The sequence below is a fragment of the Wolffia australiana genome, chromosome 8 (assembly GCF_029677425.1).
Source record: "Wolffia australiana isolate 7733 chromosome 8, ASM2967742v1".
Classification (NCBI taxonomy): Eukaryota; Viridiplantae; Streptophyta; class Magnoliopsida; order Alismatales; family Araceae; genus Wolffia; species Wolffia australiana.
Window position 1 is genome coordinate 4,409,398 of NC_135842.1, and position 20,388 is coordinate 4,429,785.

General features: G+C 41.5%; 3 protein-coding genes across 4 annotated transcripts; 2 read left to right on the forward strand and 1 right to left on the reverse strand.

Moving 5' to 3' along the window:
• Nucleotides 1-3,666: 3,666 nt before the first annotated feature.
• On the forward strand, nucleotides 3,667-15,750 carry LOC144706959 (solute carrier family 40 member 1-like). Of its 2 annotated transcripts, none has more exons than XM_078580057.1 (8): nucleotides 3,667-4,025; nucleotides 4,802-4,952; nucleotides 5,059-5,255; nucleotides 11,509-11,949; nucleotides 12,024-12,195; nucleotides 12,291-12,428; nucleotides 15,187-15,297; nucleotides 15,375-15,750. In XM_078580057.1, exons 1-8 carry the CDS (start codon nucleotides 3,916-3,918, stop codon nucleotides 15,561-15,563), a joined length of 1,509 nt encoding a protein of 502 aa, XP_078436183.1. In that variant the 5' UTR covers nucleotides 3,667-3,915; the 3' UTR covers nucleotides 15,564-15,750. The 2 variants fall into 2 exon arrangements, with proteins under 2 accessions (XP_078436183.1, XP_078436184.1); XM_078580058.1 differs by having other exon boundaries at nucleotides 4,012-4,025; nucleotides 4,802-4,936.
• On the reverse strand, nucleotides 8,261-10,269 carry LOC144706521 (uncharacterized). Its single transcript, XM_078579519.1, has one exon. It carries the CDS (start codon nucleotides 9,956-9,958, stop codon nucleotides 8,261-8,263), a length of 1,698 nt encoding a protein of 565 aa, XP_078435645.1. The 5' UTR covers nucleotides 9,959-10,269.
• Nucleotides 15,751-17,808: 2,058 nt separating the features above from the next.
• Nucleotides 17,809-19,877, forward strand: LOC144706399 (methyltransferase). The gene has a single exon (XM_078579324.1). The coding sequence runs from the start codon at nucleotides 18,294-18,296 to the stop codon at nucleotides 19,752-19,754; it is 1,461 nt and encodes a 486-aa protein (XP_078435450.1). The 5' UTR covers nucleotides 17,809-18,293; the 3' UTR covers nucleotides 19,755-19,877.
• Nucleotides 19,878-20,388: the final 511 nt, after the last annotated feature.

Here is a 20,388-nt window from a genome sequence, read left to right on the forward strand (position 1 = left end):
CTAAAAGTCCACTTGTCTTTTTTGTTTAGTGTCATTTTATCTACCAAGAAGGTGAATAAAATTGTGGAGTGTGAAGAGCTTTACAACCCCCAAGGTAACAAAAACTTTTGAGACCCCCCAAGATAATTTGTCCCTTCTCTTGCTTTGATGCATTACCAACAATGCATGAAGTAAAAATATGCTATATGTGAAAAAATATATGATATTTTAACTTTTTAAAAAACCTGGATTTTTTTTTGCACATCATTTGTTCACATGTTTTATACCTACGATATCGCAACTAGCACATGTCATCCCTGTCAATGGTTCACATTGATCTTAATGTGAGTGGCAATCCTAGTTGGAGTTTAAGGTTTTAATTTGGTGCATAGCCAAATAAATATAAGGTTCCTTTCCATTAAACCATTAACAAAAATATCATAGTTTGTAGCCAAGGAGAATGACTCATGTGGCCTCATGTTTAGAGTCTAAATGGAGAATAAGTGAACACGCTGGCTCCATCCATATGGTTTACTTTTAAATTTGGGTTAAATAACTGATCCATCTGTCTAATCACAAACCGGTTGTTTTATGGAATTATACAACCTACGAGTCAATTACGCATTGACACTTCATTTGTATTTGTTACCCCAAATTATATTTAGTGTATGCTGGTGTAATATTTATAATGGTAAGTGGATCATGGTGAAATCATACATTGGTAGCCACTTAGCTTTGAGCATTTATTTTACGTATTCATATTCAAAAAAATTGAAAAGGACATGAAAAGATCTAAATAGAATACATGCATATATAAAGATGATCGTTGATCCTATAACTATTTGTGTTAATAATAAGAATAAATAGTGGGTACTCTTTAGGGAAAGAGTTACAGAATTTGTATGTATGAATGCTTTATTAGTTTTCTACCCAACATTCAAATGATGTTCCTTTTCATGGTTTTATAAACGGTCATTAGACTTAAGATACAAAGGACATCTTTTAGATGTGTACCAATGTTTCAACTACAGCCCACAAATTACTAATTATGAAATTCCAATAAATTTTAGCTCAAATGCAACAAAAAATATACAAAGGTAATTGTGTGTCCAAGATGATATTTTATGCCTTCAATATAAGAGGATAATACTTAAAAGAAGACAACACGATGAAATTCTTGTCCAAGGGAGTAGAAATACATGAAGGTTTTTTAAAGATTTTTCAATTTATAATCCTAAGTAGAATGACCAATTAGGGTTTGAGAACTGATCATGCCCAAAGCCACTCAAGCAGTGTTGCACATGTGGGGGATTAAGAGGAAGGGGACTTGTATTTTATCGCAATAGTTCATCAAATTTCCTCGTATATTTTGGAACATGTGGTGTAGCTTGGCGCCTCACGTGTTGCAAACTCGACGTTAAGATATGATTCTTAAGCCTATATGGTAAAGATTATCAATTAAATGGGTTAATAGATCTGTTTTCTAGATGAGCATAATATACACATTATTGTGTCGAACATTTGAAAAAGTACTTAAAAAGCAAAGGGCTATATGGAATAATACGTTAAGAATAAAAGGGAAAAAGTCCCAATTGAAAAATATTCATGCAAGTCTCTCTTTGGGTGTCCTCTTATTTTTTCTTGATTCTTGAGTACTTCCCTTCCTAAAGTGACTAGAAGGGAGAGAAGATATTTATGGATCTATCATTATTCTAATTTAGAATAAGATGATGATATACATTGTCTTGTGGAACCAAAAAGTAATCTCCAACACTCTGAAAACATGCGACTTGAGACAACTCATTTGAGGAACCAAAAAACCATTTCTTTGATTCCGTTAAAGGTGATATAATCATCATGTGTTTTGGTTTTGATTTTGAAGGTCGCATTTTACTCTCTTCTCAAACTGTTGACCATACCTGAACCCAAAAATTTTGCACCCATTCATTACGATACATAACTAGCAATTCCTTTATGATGTTACATCATCTATCTCATATAATGCCCAAATATTTTTAAGGTTCTTAGTGTGTCCAAATGGTTATGCACCTTTCCCCCTCATAAACAAAGAAGTACATGTCTTCTTTATTATCGAATATACATGGCATTTTTTGAGGTATTTAATGTTTTCAAATTTTCATATTTATTTTAAAGATAAAGAAATGTACATTATAGGTTTTCTGGGATAATTGATGATACCCAAATCCCAAATTAAACATTAAATTCCTTTGTTTTTTTAAGACTAACCCCATTTGACTCCTTAGAGTCAAGTGGTTCTCTCACTTCTTATAGTTGTTATTTAAAATATATGACTTAGGTAAATAAAATGGTGAATTTGGGATACAAATTGGATCATTGGAGAAACCCAAGCTACCTCATGGATAATAAAAAGATGCCCAATACACAAGAAGTCCATTCATAACTTCTTAAGAACGGGGTGAACGAAGGGCAATAATTGTGGAACTAAACCACAATTTTAATTTGAAAGGCCCGTTTTCAAATCTGGGAAGGAGGGAGCGTGGATTCAAGCTGGAAAGAAAATAATTCTAGCCCTCACAAACCCTTGGAATTAAGGTACTTCTATTTCTTTTCCCCTCTCTTTATATCTCATCTTAGATTTCTGCTCCCAACTTGTTGTTAGAGGCCTAATACATTAGATGTCTTTGATTCATTTTTGTTCTACTAGAGTGCAAGATAGAGAGTTCAAGGGTGATCAAGATTCTTAGAGAAATAACACCACTTGGTCCTTGGGGGAAATAACAACTAGGTTTGTGTCATCCCCTGATTGAATGTTTTGAAATCTCTCATCATTTTCTCTATGCAAACATCCTAGTGGATAGCCTAGACTTTAAGATTTCCAACGCATTAAAGGACATTAAACGACACTAAAAAATTCTTCATGTAGCAAAGAATACAACATCTTTCCTCTACCAGTTGTTACCCAATTAAATTATTGAAAATCACATTAAATTATTGAAATTTATCTAAAACAAAATAAATATTAAAAATTGTGTTGACTAGGTTTCCTTTATTTCGTTGATTTCTTCTTTAGAAAATTGTCTGAAATCCAGAAAAATATAAAATCACCCTAAACAATTTTTTAAAAATATATTTTAGTTACTCTCTCATTTCCTTCTCTTTGTGGATTCGACCCTTGCTTAACATATTCGAATTAACTTAGAATATTAAAAATATCATCATCTCCAATGGCATGAACGGTGCCAAGTGTCAATGTCTAGTTGTCATCATCATTATCATAATCTCAATAATGCATCATCATCATCATCATTATCATCAATGACAACAACAGTAATGAGTGCCGGTGATTAATCATCATCATCAAAGGTCTGATCATATATACTGAAGCCTATAATATTTACATGAAAAGTATATTAACAATGACGTAGATTGAAGACTGCAATACATACATTTAAATTATCGGCTGATTGGACTTGAATGAAAAAAAGGAAAAAAAAATTGTAAAATAATGTTTGTTATTCTTCAGAATTTTAATTGATCATGTTCGAGCAAGACCATCCATTTAAAATTGTAAAATAATATTTGTTAAATGACGTTGACTGAAGACTACAATACATACATTTAAATTATCGGCTGATTGGACTTGAATGAAAAAAAGGAAAAAAAATTGTAAAATAATATTTGTTATTCTTCAGAATTTTAATTGATCATGTTCGAGCAAGACCATCCATGGTTCAAGCAAGATTTCAAATATACAGATCATCCGTGGAAAAAAAGATGGAATTTTGAATCATTGCCCTACCAATCGATCCGATTGCAAGCCAATCTCAGACCGCTGAATTCGATGCAGAGAAAAAAATTCAAACCCTACAAATTCCCCGCCAGTAGAGATTTATCTTCGAAGATTGAATTGCATCTCGCTGTGGATCCTTGTAGAGAGATTTCGAAGAAGGAAAAATGGCGGACGAGAACGTCAGGGAGCCTCTGCTTCGTCCTTCCCCTCCGCAGTACTCTTCTCTGATCAGGCGGATGTACGTCGGGCATTTCCTGGCTAGATGGGGGGCGAGGTGAGCTGAATAATCGTTCATTTCTCGTATTTTCTCAGATTTTTAATGTTTATTTTCGAATAATTTATCCCGTTGCGCGTCGATCGGTGATTCTCGTTTTTGAAAATTGTCTTAAACATTCATCGCTCGTGCTGCAGAAGCTATCCTACCGTCTATTTCTTGTTATCGCCACCAATTTCTGGCCCATATTGCTGAAATCGAATAATTTATCCCGTTGCGCAATCGATCGGTAGTTCTCGCTTTTGAAAATTGTCTTAGACATTCATCGCACGTGCTGTAGAAGCTATCCTACCGTCTATTTCTTGATATCACCGCTAATTTCTGGCTGATATTGCTAAAATTTTATGAAAGTTTAGTGACGATGGATAAGCATTGAATGGTTCAAGCCATTCATCTGCATGTTCATTCGCTGAATCATCGTTCATCCCTTCGTTTTTTCTCAGATTTTTCATATATATTTCCGAAGAATGTTGCCTCGTGTGCGTCGATCGGTGATTCTCGCTTTTGAGAGGATTACTACCATGATAATTCTAATGTCAATGATCAGTTTTAGGATTGGAAAATTATCTGAAACATTGTGCTCTCGTGCTGTAGAAGCTATCCTACCGTCGACTTCTTGATATCACCGATAATTTCTGGCCGATATTTCTGAAATTTTATGAAAGTTTAATGACGATGGATAAGTTTTGAGTGTTTTGAATCATTCATTTGCATCTTCACAGTTTCGGGGAGATTCTGATCATCAACCATCTTTCATGTTCTTTGCGTTCTTGCAGGATGTGGGAGTTTTCTGTTAGCCTGTACATGATCAGCATTTGGCCAGATTCTCTTCTCTTCACTGCCATCTATGGCGTGGTAGAATCAGCATCAACAGCGCTGTTTGGATCCCTGGTTGGGAAATGGGTCGACAGGTTATCATACTCACAAGTACTACACAAGTTTCTGAATTCCTGAACTTTAACCTTCATGCCTTTATTGATCGATAAACAAGGGCTTTTGTAACATACGAACTGTGATTAATCTGTAATTCTAGGTTCTTCGGATTTGGCTCTTGACTCAGAACATGTCATACATGATTGCTGGGCTTTCCGTTGCTCTCCTTCTCGTTGGCCAAGATCAGCTGCCTCGGGGGTCTCCTATGTTCATGTTCCTTGTTGTTATTACTAATATTGCTGGCGCTATTGGAGCTCTTTCAACACTTGCAGGGACCATTTTGGTGGAGAGAGAATGGTAGTTATCCTCTTATTTTGGGCTGTTTATCCCCGATTTCTCAGCGCGCATCTAACTTAGTCAGATGCTTGTTTTCGTGAAGCTTAGACGAATGATTGTTATTAATTTGTATTATTTTCTTTGATTTAACTCTTGACTTGTTCTCCTAAACACAAAGGATCGGTGTACTTGATTATCATTAACTTCTGTCACTTCTTCCTGAATAGACTTTTAGCCTGTTGTCAAAAATATAATATGATCATAATTAACTTCCTATGTTTTCCCAGAGTAGATTTTCTGCCTGTTCTCGTGAAGATCATCTACAGGACTATAATTATATTAACCTATGTTGTTTCTTCCCTAATAAACTTTCAGCTTGTTTCTTCTAAAATCACATGCTTAGCATTAACAGGTGTTAGTATTAATCATGTGATCCTCAAAGACATGGCTGTTCAAAAAAAATTATGCTAATTCATGATACAAGTAGAAGTATCAATATTCGAAATTCATTATTTCTTCCCTAATGTCTTCCGAATTCGAAATTACAACTTCTAGATCTCTTCCGATCAGATCTTCGCGGATCGGGATACTCTCACCCCGAGGCTGCTCCTCCGCGATCGGCCAAGATCTTGACGATGCCTCTCGAATCTTCCGACTTCTAGTGACTCCTAGTTCTTGGGCGGCCCGACGAGTCGTGCTCCTCCCTCCGATCAGCTGTCGAACTCTCTCCAGCTGCTTCGGCCTCCCGACGTAACTGCCGAGTTACTTTCAAGAAAAATCCCCCTTTCATACCTGGACCTCCGTCTTATTTATAGGGAAATACCCTCGGGACTTTATTTAGTAACTTCTTGGTCAACGGCGTTAGTCAACAGGGCACCGATCTGCTCTGTGTTTGTGTTTCCTCTTGTATTTCATTGCATAGAACTTATCAATACCTTCCCCTTGTAGATCCAGCTTGTCCTCAAGCTGGAATTCTGGAAATGATTTGTGAAACCGATGTAACAACTCCCACGTGGCTTCGTTGATGGGGAGTTTGGTCCACTTGACTAAGACCTCTGTTCCGTAGGGAGTTTGCCGAACCTTAAGTATTTTCTCTGGATATACCTTCTCGCACACCCTTTTTGCTAGTGATTTCATTCTGTATGGTCGTATCTTTAAGTAGACCCAATCGCCTTCCACAAATTCCTCATCTCGTCTATGTTTATCAGCTTGAATTTTCATTCTTGATTGCGCCTTTGATAAGTGCAGTTTCAAGGTTGTGAGCATAATATCCCTTTCTACCAGCAGCTGGTCAATAGAATCGAAAGGGGAGGAAGTTGACCCATAGCGAACCAGTGAAGGTGGATCACGCCCATATACTGCCTTGAAGGGAGTAGTCTTGATCGACGTGTGATAGGAAGTATTATAGTTATATTCAGCCCAGTGTAGCCAATTCTTCCAATTCTTAGGTTTCTCTGAAGTGAAGCATCTTAAATAACATTCTAACCCTCGGTTGGTGACTTCAGACTGACCGTCTGTCTCTGGGTGGTATGATGAGCTGAATTTGAGTTGGGTGCCTTGCAGTCGATGTAATTCCTTCCAGAAGTGACTGGTAAACAGGCTGCCTCTATCTGATACGATGGAGTTTGGTATCCCGTGCAGTCTGACAATCTCCTTAGCGAATATTTCAGCAATAGTGGAAGCCGAGTATGGGTGCTTGACTGCGATGTAATGACTGTATTTACTTAAGCGGTCAACCACCACCAAAATGGAGTCAAACCCTTCCGATTTGGGTAAACCCTCAATGAAATCCATGGTGATATCCTCCCAGATTTGATTGGGGATTGGTAGAGGTTGTAACAGTCCTGCTGGTTATAATGTGGAGGATTTTTTCTGTTGACATGTTGGGCATTGATTCACATATGTCTTGATAGTCCTTCTCATACCGGGCCAGGAGACTTGTTGAGTTATTCTTTTGAGGGTCCTATGAAAACCCATGTCCTCCCACCTTCGAATCATGGAATTCCTTTAGGATCGCAGCAATTAAAGAAGAGTTGGTCGGTAAGATGATTCTTCCCTTGTAAAGTAGTAACCCCTGGTAAATAGTGTAATTGGAATTTTGTTCGCTGCCACTTTCAATTCTTTTATAAATTTCTCCCAGCTTCGGATCATCTTTGACTTCTTGCATGAGTTTTATCTTGTCCAGCCAATGTGTCATCGAAAGTGAGAGGCACTCTCCTGAGATCTCTGGTTGAGAGCGAGACAATGCATCAGCTACCACATTCTTCTTCCCTGCCTTGTAATGAATATCGAAGTTGTATCCCAATAATTTTGACACCCATCGGTGGTATTGAGTAGGCACTTCTTTTTGCTCTGTTAAGTAGCGTAGGCTAAACTGATCTGTGTGTATAATGAATTTGTTGAACATAAGATAGTGCTTCCATTTGTTGACGGCCCAAACTACTGCCATGAGCTCTCTCTCGTATGCGGATTTATACCGTGTGGGGTTGGGAAAGGCCTTGCTGAAATAGGCTATTGGGTGGCCTTCTTGCAATAAAACAGCTCCCACGGCTATATTTGAGGCGTCTGTCTCAATGATAAAAGGCAATGAGAAATTTGGTAACCTCAATACCGGAGTCCTGGACAGGGCTAGTTTCAGACTTTCAAAGGAAGCATCAGCTTTTTCTGTCCAATGGAAGGAATTCTTTTTCAGAAGGGTGGTCAGAGGTTGGGCGATGGCCGCATAATTTGACACAAATCTTCGATAGTAACCAGTCAGTCCAAGAAATCCCCTCAATTCCTTGATAGTGATAGGTGTCTTCCATTGTGTTATTGCCTCTATTTTTGAGGGATCTGTGGACACTCCTTCAGCTGATATAATATGACCCAGGAAATCGATGAATTTACACCCAAACTTGCACTTCTTCGGGTTGATATGAAGCTGATTACTCGTCAGTAAGTCAAATACAACCTTAAGGTGTTGCTCATGTTGTTGGAAATCCTTGCTGTATATTAGGATATCATCAAAGAACACCAATACAAACTTCCTAAGATGTCGGTAGAAAATAGAATTCATAAGTGCTTGAAATGTTGCCGGAGCATTGGACAATCCGAATGGCATAACTTGGAACTCGGTGGCCATGATGCGTTTTAAATGCCGTCTTGTGAATATCACTAGGATGCATTCTCACTTGATAATATCCGGATTTTAGATCGATTTTTGAAAAGACCGTCATCCCCTGCAACTCTTCCAGCAGTTCATCTACCATGGGGATTGGAAATCTGTTGGGTACTGTTAACTGGTTTAAAGCTCTGTAATCAATACATAATCTAAAGCTGCCATCCTTTTTCTTGACTAATAATGCTGGGCTTGCAAAGCAGCTATTGGAGTGTTGAATAATTTTTGATTCCAGAAGTTCTTGTACCAACTCTTCCAATACATTTTTGTGGGTGTGTGAGTATCTATAAGGTTTTTTATTAACTGGACTAGCCCCGGGAACCAGATGTATTCGATGATCACAATCACGGAATGGGGGTAATTCAGTCGGTTGCTCAAAAACATATGGGTAACATTCTCTTAACCAAGGCAGACCATGATCTAGAGAGAGAGCAAGTACCTCATAAGTTGAGTATGCAGGCTGATCTTTGGCGTCGTTAATGTAGGTCATTGACTCTTCCCACTCTTGATGAGCTTGATCAATGGCAAACTTTGTAAATCTCAACGCATTCAGCTCTGGGTCGGAAATAATAGTATGGACCTGCCCATCCAGATAAAATTTGATCATAAGATGGTGATAGTTACAGTGAAACCACCCCAGAGTTTTCAACCAGGGTACGCCAAGAATAATATCACAACTCCCCAAGGGAAATGGAATGAAGTTTTGAGTGAATGTCAGCCCTTGCATTTCTATTGGGAGATTCAAACATACTCCCTCCGTTTGTCGACGAAATCCGTCACCCAAGGTAATGCTAAATTTATGATATGGTGTAACCTGTATCTTCAACTGTTGGATCACTTTTGGTTTAATGAAGTTGAAAGTGGCCCCACCATCAATAAGAATAGTCACTCGTTGGTTGTAGAGTCGGCCCCAGAGTCTGAAAGGAGCGGGTCTGGGCCCGGTGACCACCTTTGACCCTTGAATTGACATAAATTCTCCTCTTATCAGAGGTGCTTCATCCAGCTGCATGAGGTCTTCCTCCGTTATCGGTTGCTCTTCTTCTTCAACATCTTCTTGAAGCATATATATACTCAATTTCTTTTGACATCTATGACCTGGAGTGTACCTCTCATTGCAATTGTAGCATAGACCCCTTTCTCGCCTTTGTAAAAATTCCTCAGGGGAGAGTCGAGTAAGTCTCTTCCTGTTTTCCTTCAGAGGTATTTCTTGTCTGATTGGGTTTGGTGCCTCTCTTGGGGGGTGTCTTTGAGCTGGACCTTCCCCTCTTCCTGCCACCACCGATCTCTGATAGTTATTGAGAGCTGGTCTTGGAGCAGGTTGAACAACTGGCGCCGGTTGTTCTTGTCCATCTAAAATGGCCAAGTTAATCTCTGCCTCAAGCGAGTAGTCCATAATGTCCTGTATGCCAGAGGGACGATATTTGTTTAGCTCTACGCGTACTTCAGGTTTCAACCCTTTGAGATACGCCGATTCTTGGACGTCTGCTGGTATATGCGATAAGAAAGCCACCAAGTCTTCAAACTCTGACCGATACTCTGATACGGTGCCTGTCTGTTTGAGATTCATAAGCTGAATGCAGAGTCCTTACTGAGAAATTGTATCTTTTTTCAAAGAAATGTCGGAATACCAGCCAGTTATCGAATCCAAAATTCTTCTCGGTGTATATAAACCACCCCTGTGCAGGTCCTTCCATATGCAGTGAGACTAACTGCAGCTTCTCGTAGTCGGTGAGTCTGTTGACTGAAAAGAATCTTTCAACACAGTTCAACCACATCTGTGCATTGGCGCCATTGAAATAAGGCAAGTCTCCCTTGCGGTATACATTCTTTTGGTCAGAAGGATTGTCTTGAAGTGTCTGGACTCGATTGTACCTTGGTTCTCCCTCTGGGACTGGTTTAGGCGCCGAAGCTGGAATCGTTTCCAGTTTCATTCATAAGTTGGAGCTGTTGCATTATGCCGACCAGGATCTCCGCGGTACAGCTACTTCGTCGCACATCGCCTTCCCTTTTTCCTTGCTGTCTTCCATAATGATCTTGGATAGCTTGCCCAAGCCCAAATAAATCTTGACCAATCACTATTCCGCTATCGTTGAGTGCTTTCGTCGAATTCCTTGCCGATCTCGATATTTGGTACGGTTGATGCCGCGGATCGTTTGCTCTGATACCAGATTGATACAAGTAGAAGTATCAATATTCGAAATTCATTATTTCTTCCTAATGTCTTCCGAATTCAAATTACAACTTCTAGATCTCTTCCGATCAGATCTTCGCGGATCGGGATACTCTCACCCGAGGCTGCTCCTCCGCGATCGCCAAGATCTTGACGATGCCTCTCGAATCTTCCGACTTCTAGTGACTCCTAGTTCTTGGCGGCCCGACGAGTCGTGCTCCTCCTCCGATCAGCTGTCGAACTCTCTCCAGCTGCTTCGCCTCCCGACGAACTGCCGAGTTACTTTCAAGAAAAATCCCCTTTCATACCTGGACCTCCGTCTTATTTATAGGAAATACCTCGACTTTATTTAGTAACTTCTTGGTCAACGGCGTTAGTCAACAGGGCACCGATCTGCTCTGTGTTTGTGTTTCCTCTTGTATTTCATTGCATAGAACTTATCAATTCATTATCAGCCTATGTTCTTGATGATCATATACATGATTATTATTAACTCGTTATTTCTGCCCAAGTAAACTTTTGGCCTGTTTTCTTGAAGATCACATGCCTGACTATCATCAACTTGTGATATTTCTGCTGAAGTAAACATTCTGCTTGTTTTCTTGAAGATCATACAGCAGATGATCATCAACTTGTGGTATTTCTTCTCAAATAAACCCACAGCCTGTTCCTATTGAAGACCATACAGATGATTATCATTAACTTGCATTATTTCTTCTCAAATAAACCCTCAGCCAGTTCTTATTGAAGACCATACAGATGATTGTCATTAACTTGCATTATTTCTTCTCAAATAAACCTTCAGCCTGTTCTTATTGAAGACCATACAGATGATTATCATTAGCTTCTATTTATATCTTTCTTTTGTGCTTTCATCCACTTCTCTTCAAGATCATATGCCTGATTATCATTAACTTCTGTTATTTCTACCCAAAATAAACTTTCAGGGTGGTTGTGATATCAACTGGTCAGCCCCCCGAGTTGTTGACAGCCATGAACTCGATCATCCGAAGGATTGATCTCAGCTGCAACCTACTGGCCCCTGTTCTTAGCGGCTTGATCATCAGTTTTGTCTCCTTAAGAGCATCAGCATTCACCCTCGCTCTATGGAACACAGTAGCTGTTTGGTTGCAATTCTGGCTTCTCAACTCGGTGTTCTATGGAATCCCGGCTCTCTGCGAGGGCAGTCTGCGTAGATCAGCGAAGTTGATTTCAGTTGACCGCCTTGAGGATTGTCCCCCTAATAGGGAAGAAACTACTGATGACTCGCCGACACATTCAGATGGGCACTCAGGTTTTATGTTCTTTGATGCATGGGCCGTTTACTTGAAGCAGGAAGTTTGTCTTGCCGGGATTGCCTTGGCTCTTCTCTATTTCACAGTTCTCAGGTGCATATCCTAAGAGAAATAAAATTATGCGATTTCTTTACAGGATTATTCATGTTCTTATGCTGAATTAACAGCTTTGGGGCATTGATGACGGCTGCCCTCAAATGGCAAGGTATTCCAGCTTATGTAATCGGGCTGGCAAGGGGAGTTAGCGCCATTATCGGCATCATGGCAACTGTTGCATACCCAGTCGTCCATTCTTTCATCCGAACTTTGAGAACGGGACTCTGGTCAATCTGGGCACAGGTCAAACCTTTGATTTTTTTCTTAAAACTGTTTTACTTCTCTGGGCAATTTCGGTACAATTTCGGATGTTAATTTGGGTACAATCATCTGGGCAGTGGACTTGCCTTTTTGTGTGCGTGGTTTCAATCTGGATAAAAAATCAACTCCTTTCTTCCTGGCTCCTCATGGGTGGAGTTGCTATTTCACGGCTGGGGCTATGGATGTTTGACTTGGCTGTCATGCAACAGATGCAGGTATGATCCCTGTACAATCCCCAACCACTGCTGTGGTGCTTTTGCCATTTTATTCTACTAGGGGCATCTTGGTCTTCTATTGCTAGAGTACTTTCCTTTTAAATATCTGTACCTGTCCCCTACGGAGGGGAGGCTTTAGTTGTAGACAATTAGTTGATTCAGCAAGGAAGGAAGAGACACAATTGAAGGGCTGCATGTAGGGAAAGGCCACCGATATCTGATACTAGCATTGCCGTTATCCCATTTTTTTGTGAGATGTATCCCTATTTACATTATCATATGAAAAGAGAAAAATGGCAATTATGGTATCAAACATTGATAATGGATGCCAATAACGGATAATGGTAATCTTGGTACATTCGGTGGAACATTAGTGATAATGAAAATGCTGTGTGTTGGAGGGAGGGGGTTGGCATGGAGCCGGGGATGCTTGGGGAGGGGTTGGGAGGGGCATGCCAGGGGTGGGCGATAGGGTTCTGGGGGACCATTGAGATGGTGGAGGCTCTGCAGGGAGCGGCTAGGGAAGCAACCCGGGGCTGGAGGGGATGCAGCTTGGGGTGGGGGACGGGGGAGTCAACATGAGTGGTGATGGTGGTGGGGGGGCTGTGAATAACAATATCCATCATCATTATCCATATCACAAGGCACATACGAAACTGATATTAATATTGGATATCAAAAATGGTAATGGTTCTATACATGGCACTTATCCGTTATCCAACAATGGTATTGGATAAATGTATGTGCAGAGGCTGTTATTTTGTTTAAGTTGATCCAATATCAGTGTCATGATAGACTCTTCTAGAGTGTATCAATGACAACCGAGATAATCGGCCGAATAATGCCATGGGAATGTCAATATACTCCAAATCCTTCCAAGAATGTCAATTTACTGCCACGAGAAAGTTTGATCCGATCCCCATCGTATCAATGGTATTTTTATCCTTTTACTCTTTGGGGTATTTTTCATCACTTTCCACTGTGCATTTGTGGATCAACTGCAGATCCCCACTGACCCACCGTGGATACCCAGCGACCGTGGATTTTCATTGGACCAGCCATGGATTGGCACACCTAGAGCAATTTAAGGCCCAAATCCAGTTTGCATCCGACTCAAGCTCAGCTCAGTGCAGACCAGCCCGATGACAGCAGCAACCCGGCCAGGCCCGAGCTGCCGCACAGCTGCAAGTGAGCAACAGTCCCGCCATGATCTAGCACATGCTCCAACCATGAATGACATTGTGATCCAGTCAGACCTTGGACTGGCCCACCAGTTTTTGCTAGGGCTCAGCTTGAGGACAAGCTAGTCATTGAAGGGGGGAGAATTATACGATCCCATCAATCTATGATCTTTTCGTCATTTTACCTGCTAGGGTATATTTGTCATCTTCCAGTTGGCAATTATTCTGCATTAAATAGGACAGCCAACCCTTTTGGAGGGCAGCGAAGAAGTGAATGGAAGTCGCTAGTTCTTGTATATTCTCCTCTTGCAATGATCTTCCTGCCATTTACCTCCCTCCACTGATGATCTTTCTGGGGCTTTCCCTCTCCTGCTGAGTCCTGGCGGCAATCTTACCTCTGTATCTCCTCTATCCTCACATCTGTGATATGAGCTTTTGGATTCTTAGGACCATTCAATGTCAATGTCATTGTTGATGTCAACTGGCCTAGTTCACGATGATGTTGTGATAAGTTCTATTCACGAAAGTATCAAAGAAAGAAGAAAAGAACGCCTGGTCAACGTACCGTTGACCAGTCGAGCTGACCGTGTAGCCTCTGAGGTCGCTACCCTATATATAAAGGCCGTCGGACAGGAATGTTAGTTTTGCTATTTTCTTGGAAGCACCCGACAATTTCGAAATCGGGAAAGGGGCCAGAGCGGGAGGGAGACAAGCCTTCGTCCGCCTGGAGGGAGGAACTCATCTGGAGAGGAGGAGTCGCCCGAGCACGAGAAGAAACTCCACCGGAGGGGGAGTTGTCTCGATCGTCACCGAACTGTCTATATTATCTTACATTGTCGCATTCCGCTACCTTTGGATTTCTATATCGATATTGAGGACAGAAATTGCTGCTTGATATCAATCCAATTCAATTCAGTCCTTTGGAACCTATCATGTTGATAGCCTCGTATGGACGGTCGACGGTTATCAGCAAACTATCAACCAACATCAATATCTTTTTTTGTGAAAGAATCAACATCGAAATCTGATACGTCCCCTTTCAATCCGCAATAGAAATATCAATACAACTTGCACTCATCCGAGAGAGGTTCTGAGAGGTTGAGATATGAGGACACGAGAAGAGAGAGGAATAGAGGGAGGTCCAATGAAGTTGACAGCGCCGTTGCAATGATGGAATGATTCACACCAATTTCTGGAAGAAGAGTTCCTTGCTTCAGGGATGGCCGTCTGTGAAAGGAACTGTGAGTGAGTGAGCTGAAGATGATGGTTCTGAGAATTACTTAAGATGGTCAAAAGCTGTCTTCTCTGGTGTTGGCCTGGCCTTTAAAAAACCTGGTTGTTGGGCTAGTATGGGCAGGCCCGTTGTCACGTTGGGTGGGCCGATGGCGGCAGTCGTCGGTGCGGGTGCAGATTGTATTAATATCACATGTTGACGTCGTTAGAACATGAGGAAAACCCTTTACTGATAAATCTCTCTGCCAAAGTCGAATTCAAAGTTAGAGTTAGAGAAAGTTGTGTCGTGATTGGAAAGGTGTGTGTTGTACTTAAGGCCTCATGAATTTTCATTGGATGAACAGGATCTTGTCCCGGAGTCAGACCGATTAATCGTAGGAGGAACCCAGAACTCGATCCAGTCTATCTTCGACCTGCTGGCTTATGTCATGGGAATCATAATCTCGCACCCACAGGTATGCATTAATTCTTCCGGTGGACCTAGTTTGAGAAATTCAAAACCCTATTCTCTCACATTTTCTCTCTTGTGTAGGATTTTGGGTGGTTGGTGATTTTGTCCTTTATGTCGGTGACGCTCGCCGCTGTGCTCTACACTGTGTACATCTACCGCGTCCGCAAGCATCTTTTTCATTTTGATAAGCTCTGCGCCATCCCTTGCCTCCCTGGCCGCTTCTTGGACGGTCCTTCTCCAGCACCATCACCATATAATCAGGCATCCTAATTTGCTTTAATGAATTAATTGTCATTCTGTTCGGTTTTCCGAACAGAACAAAAACAAATTCAAACAGAACATCGCACAGACCCGTGTGCAGTTCTTTTGTTCGCTTTGTGCGAATTTGGTTCTAGTTTTGTGCGAATGTGCAAATTTTGTTCGTTTTTGAAAAATAAAAGAACAGATCAAAGAACAAGGTCCTGTGTGGTTCTTTTGTGCGAATTTTTTGTTCGTTTAAACGAACAGAACAGAACAACCATGTCTAGAGGGCGCAAATGAGAGAGAGAGAGAGAGAGATAAAGAAGGACATATGCTGCACTATATCAGGCTTGTTGATATTTCCTGTGACAAGTGAGATCAACTTGAACTTGGAAATATACGGTTATTGATATTATCAGTCTATTTGATTGAGAATGAGAGAGAGATCATGATAGAAGGTGAAGTAGAGGGGGAGAGAGAGGGACAGAGAGACAAAAGAGAAAGCAATAGAGAAGGTGAGAGAGAGAGGAATAAAGAAGGAGAGAGAGAGAGACATGAGACAGACAGATTCTGAGAGATCTTGGAATAACTAGACATTGTAGGCTGACGTCACGAGTGAAGAAACATTATGCACAGATCCACTTTTGCTGGATAATAACATCGTAATGTTATTCTTAAATTTAGAATGTTTATCGGTTTTCTCTTATTCTCCAACATTTTTAACAGTTACGCCGTCCACCCCTTATAAAAGGAATAGACTCCCTTGCTAAATGAAACAGGAAGTTTCACATTTTCTCCTATATTCTTCCTCCACTCTTTGGTAGGTGAAGGAGATTGAGTGCACATTAAAGAATATAATGTGCATTGAAGAACATATATTTGTAACATTAGATCAACAACTTTGATCTGATTCAAACCGCGCATTTTGAATCAGATAATCGGCATCGATGATGGTGGACTGAATTTGGTAGATCAAGCCTTAGCTATGTCCCAAACAGTCGTTAAACTCCATCCAGCCATCCATTCAGTTCATCAAGAAATGAAAAGTCTTGATACCGATGACCGAACGGAAGGGCCGTTCAGTCCCGTTCCATCCGTCGTCCATCCCCGAGCCCCAGTCAACACTTGGTGGTAGACATGGTCGTTCTGTTCGCTTTGTGCGAATTGGAACGAATTGTGCGTTCTGTTTGGATTTCCGAACAGAACAAAATCAAATTCGCGCAGAACATCGCCATACCCGTGTGCGATTCGGTTTGTGCGAATTGTGCGAATTTTGTACACTGCGCGAATTTTGTTCGAATTGTGCGAATTTTGTCCATTGTGCTAATTTTGTTCGAATTGTGGGAATGTGCGAATTTTGTTCAAATTGTGGGAATGTGCGAATTTGTGCGAATTGTGCGAATTTTGTTCGGATTGTGCTAATTGTTCGAACATCTGTTCTAATTTTTGCACAAAAAAGAACAGAACGAACAGACCCCTGTGCGGTTCTTTTGTGCGAATTTTTTGTTCATTTGAAAAGAACAGAACAAAACGACCATGTCTTGTTAGTGGTAATATTAGGATTGGAAGAAAGATGATGTATCATAATTAATTGTATCCCAATCCATCCTCTGTCCAAACAGATGGACAGATGGCCAAAGTCAATTTTGCCATTAATCAGTGATGGAGAGAGAGAGAGAGAGAGAGAGAGAGAGAGAGAGAGAGAGAGAGAGAGAGAGAGAGAGAGAGAGAGAGAGAGAGAGAGAGAGAGAGAGAGAGAGAGAGAGAGAGACATGGCCACATGGACGGGACTGATGACAGAATGATGAAGATGACGAAATATGGACGGATGAACAGATATCCAAACAAACAGTAGTTAAGTCCCGTCCCGTCCCCGTCAGTAACATCATTTGACATCTGTTGTTGTTAGGTTGCCACGTAGGATGCCAGCTCAGCACAGACGTCAACGCAGGCGTCAGCCAGCCCATTAAAGCAGAGAAAGCGGTCGGTCAACGGGTTGGCGGCGACGGCTCGATCAATCCCGATCAGGTCAGATCCAACGGCTGAGAATAGCCCCTTTGTTGTCCCACCACGTGACCGCGTGAACGCCACCTGGGGGAGGCGTTCAACTTAGCTCTCAAACTTGGAGAAAATATCGATATTGCCACTGATCCGGGATATTAGGGGAGCGCTCGAGATGGCATTATCGTAATTCAAGCGAGGGTATTCTTTTCGTGGAAACGGTTACGGTGGTGGGCCCTCTCCCCTTGAAAAACCCCCTTTTTAAATTCTTTCTCGCCTCAATCGATGTTCTTCGCCCGCCGCCATTAGAGGTCAAGGCGGAGGTTTCTGTGAATTGAAGATTGAAGATTGAATGTTCAAGATTGAAGATTGAATGTTCAAGATTGAAGATTGAATGCTGAAGATTGCAGATGAAGATTTGAAGTCTTGAAGATTGAGGTTTGAGGATCGAGGATTGGAGCGGAGATGATTTCGATTTATGTGAATTGAATATTTGAAGATTGAGGATTGACGATTGAAGCGGAGCTGATTTAGATTCCGTGAAATGGATTTCTTCTTTTCTCGGCGGATTCTTTCTTTTTCGAATCGTCGTTCTGCGAGGAATCTCGTTGGAGGCAACCACACCGCCGCCAGATTCTGCACGCGCTAACTTTGGTGCTGTCTTCGTCAATCCTCCCAATTCCCCAAGGTTTGTTGATTTTCTGAAGGTTCGTTGATTCACCGGCGAGGTTAGGCTTCGGACTTTGCCGTAGATCGGCCATGGGACCGGCGGGGAAGCAAGGCTCGTTCAGGCTTCTCTTCGTGCGGCTTTTGTTCTTCGGCGTTATGTTCGTGGCCGTTCGATTCATGTACGGTGCTATTGTTCTCGGCGAAAAGTGCGATGCGCTGGATTTCTGCTTCTTCTCGCAACCCCAGACCGAGTCTTCCTCGATGGCCGGGGAAAATTCCTCGCCAAATCCCGTCTGGTCGACAAGGAAATGGCGGAGGACGGTGTTTTATTACTCCGCAATCTTCCAGGACCTGCTCAACAATGAATTCCTCTCGAATACCTCAAAATCCCTGTGCATGGATGCGGAAACCGGCCAAGAAGTTCTTGCGTTGAAGGAGATTGGCGTAGTAGACGCCGTGGGAGTTTCCAAGAAGAAATCTCTGCCGTTGGTAGTAGCGGGGAATCTCTTCGGCCTGCCCTTTGATAACAGCACCTTCGATTTCATCTTCTGCGGCCATCACACAATCGAGCGATCTCCCCGTCCTGCAAATCTAGCCATGGAAATCACGCGAACCCTCAAATCAGATGGGTTTCTTGTTGTGCACACATCCTCCGCCGGAGATTCTTACAGCTACAATTCATTTTTAAATCTCTTTCCTGGATTCGTTCTACAGAGGAATCGGGAGACGCGTGGGCTGGATAATTCTCCCGCTCGAGAAATCATTCTTCAGAAATCGGAAGAACAAAATTCCGAGGAAGATCCTTCAACCTTTGAATGCGTCATGCCAGAGTACAAATCGAAGTTATTACAGTCTGTTGAACCTTTAATCGAAGAGGAGCCATTGAAGCCTTGGATCACCCTCAAGAAGAACGCCAAGAACATCAAATATTTATCTTCCATGGTGGACATCAATTTCAAAACCAGGTACGTTTACATCGACGTGGGTGCCCGCAGCTACGGTTCTAGCATTGTTAGCTGGTTCAAGAAGCAATACCCAAAGCAGAACAAAACGTTCGAGATCTACGCAATCGAAGCGGATCAAACCTTTTACAAAGAGTATGAATCGAAGAAAGGGGTGAATTTGGTGAAATTTGCGGCGTGGGTGCGCAACGAGACGCTTTCTTTTGAGGTTAATGGAGGCGAAGGAAGGAGAGGAATGGGCAGGGTCGTGCCCGCCGCTTCATCCGCCGTTGGATCCGATCAAACGAGGGTGGTGGATGAGATCCAAGGGCTGGATTTCGCCGGGTGGCTTAAAAGCGTGGTGTCCGTGACTGATTATGTGGTGATGAAGATGGATATTGAGGGCGCGGAGTTTGATGTTCTTCCCAGATTGATCGAGACCGGGGCTATCTGCTTGATCGATGAGCTATTTCTTGAATGCCATTATAATCGGTGGCAGAAATGTTGTCCGGGTAAGAGATCGCCCAAGTATCAAAACACTTACGGTCAGTGCTTCGATCTTTTCTCTAAGCTCAGGGGCAGCGGTGTTCTTGTTCATCAGTGGTGGTGATCTTTAGGTACGCTCGATCTTTCTCGAGTTCCATTCCGATGTTTTTTTTCTCTTTACCTCGATTCTATGGATTGTGGTTTACGAGCAATTTCTCGTGCAATAATTGGAAACTATTTTGGTTAATTCCACATTTTCTGCGTTCTGAAAGGAATTGCTTTTGCTAAAGTTGTATTTTGTGGTGTCAATGAAACTTTTTTTATCAAAATTTACCAGTGACTGCAAAATTTGATTGAACCTCATGGAATTAAAACTTCATCGCAATATTTTTTTCCCGAAGCCCAAAAAATTTGCTTTAGTTTTGCCAGACACTCTTCATGAGTTGGATTGGGAAATGTAAATTTTGCGCCAATTTCACCCCTTTTTCTTCGATTTCTTTAGTTCTTTTGTTGTTTGAAGCAATCATGAACACAAAATTGTCTATAGAATTCCAATCACGAATACCAGAACAATGTTTCATCGCCACCAAGAGATTTTTGGTTAGTGCGATGTTAAAATTTTGCACCGCTTGTTTGTTAATGTCAAGATTGTAAAACATTATTTCGCTGAAAATATCGGATTTTGATAATAAAATAACTAGCTCTGATGTACGTTGAGATTAATCTCCTGACAACCGTAAGTGAAATAAACATTTGTG

Coding starts and splice junctions, on each gene's coding strand:
- LOC144706959 (XM_078580057.1), top strand. CDS start 3,916: ATGGCGGACGAGAACGTCAGGGAGCCTCTGCTTCGTCCTTCCCCTCCG. Junction 11,950..12,023: donor CTCTATTTCACAGTTCTCAG/GTGCATATCCTA, acceptor CTGAATTAACAG/CTTTGGGGCATTGATGACGG. Junction 12,429..15,186: donor CTGTCATGCAACAGATGCAG/GTATGATCCCTG, acceptor TTGGATGAACAG/GATCTTGTCCCGGAGTCAGA.
- LOC144706521 (XM_078579519.1), bottom strand. CDS start 9,958: ATGAATCTCAAACAGACAGGCACCGTATCAGAGTATCGGTCAGAGTTT.
- LOC144706399 (XM_078579324.1), top strand. CDS start 18,294: ATGGGACCGGCGGGGAAGCAAGGCTCGTTCAGGCTTCTCTTCGTGCGG.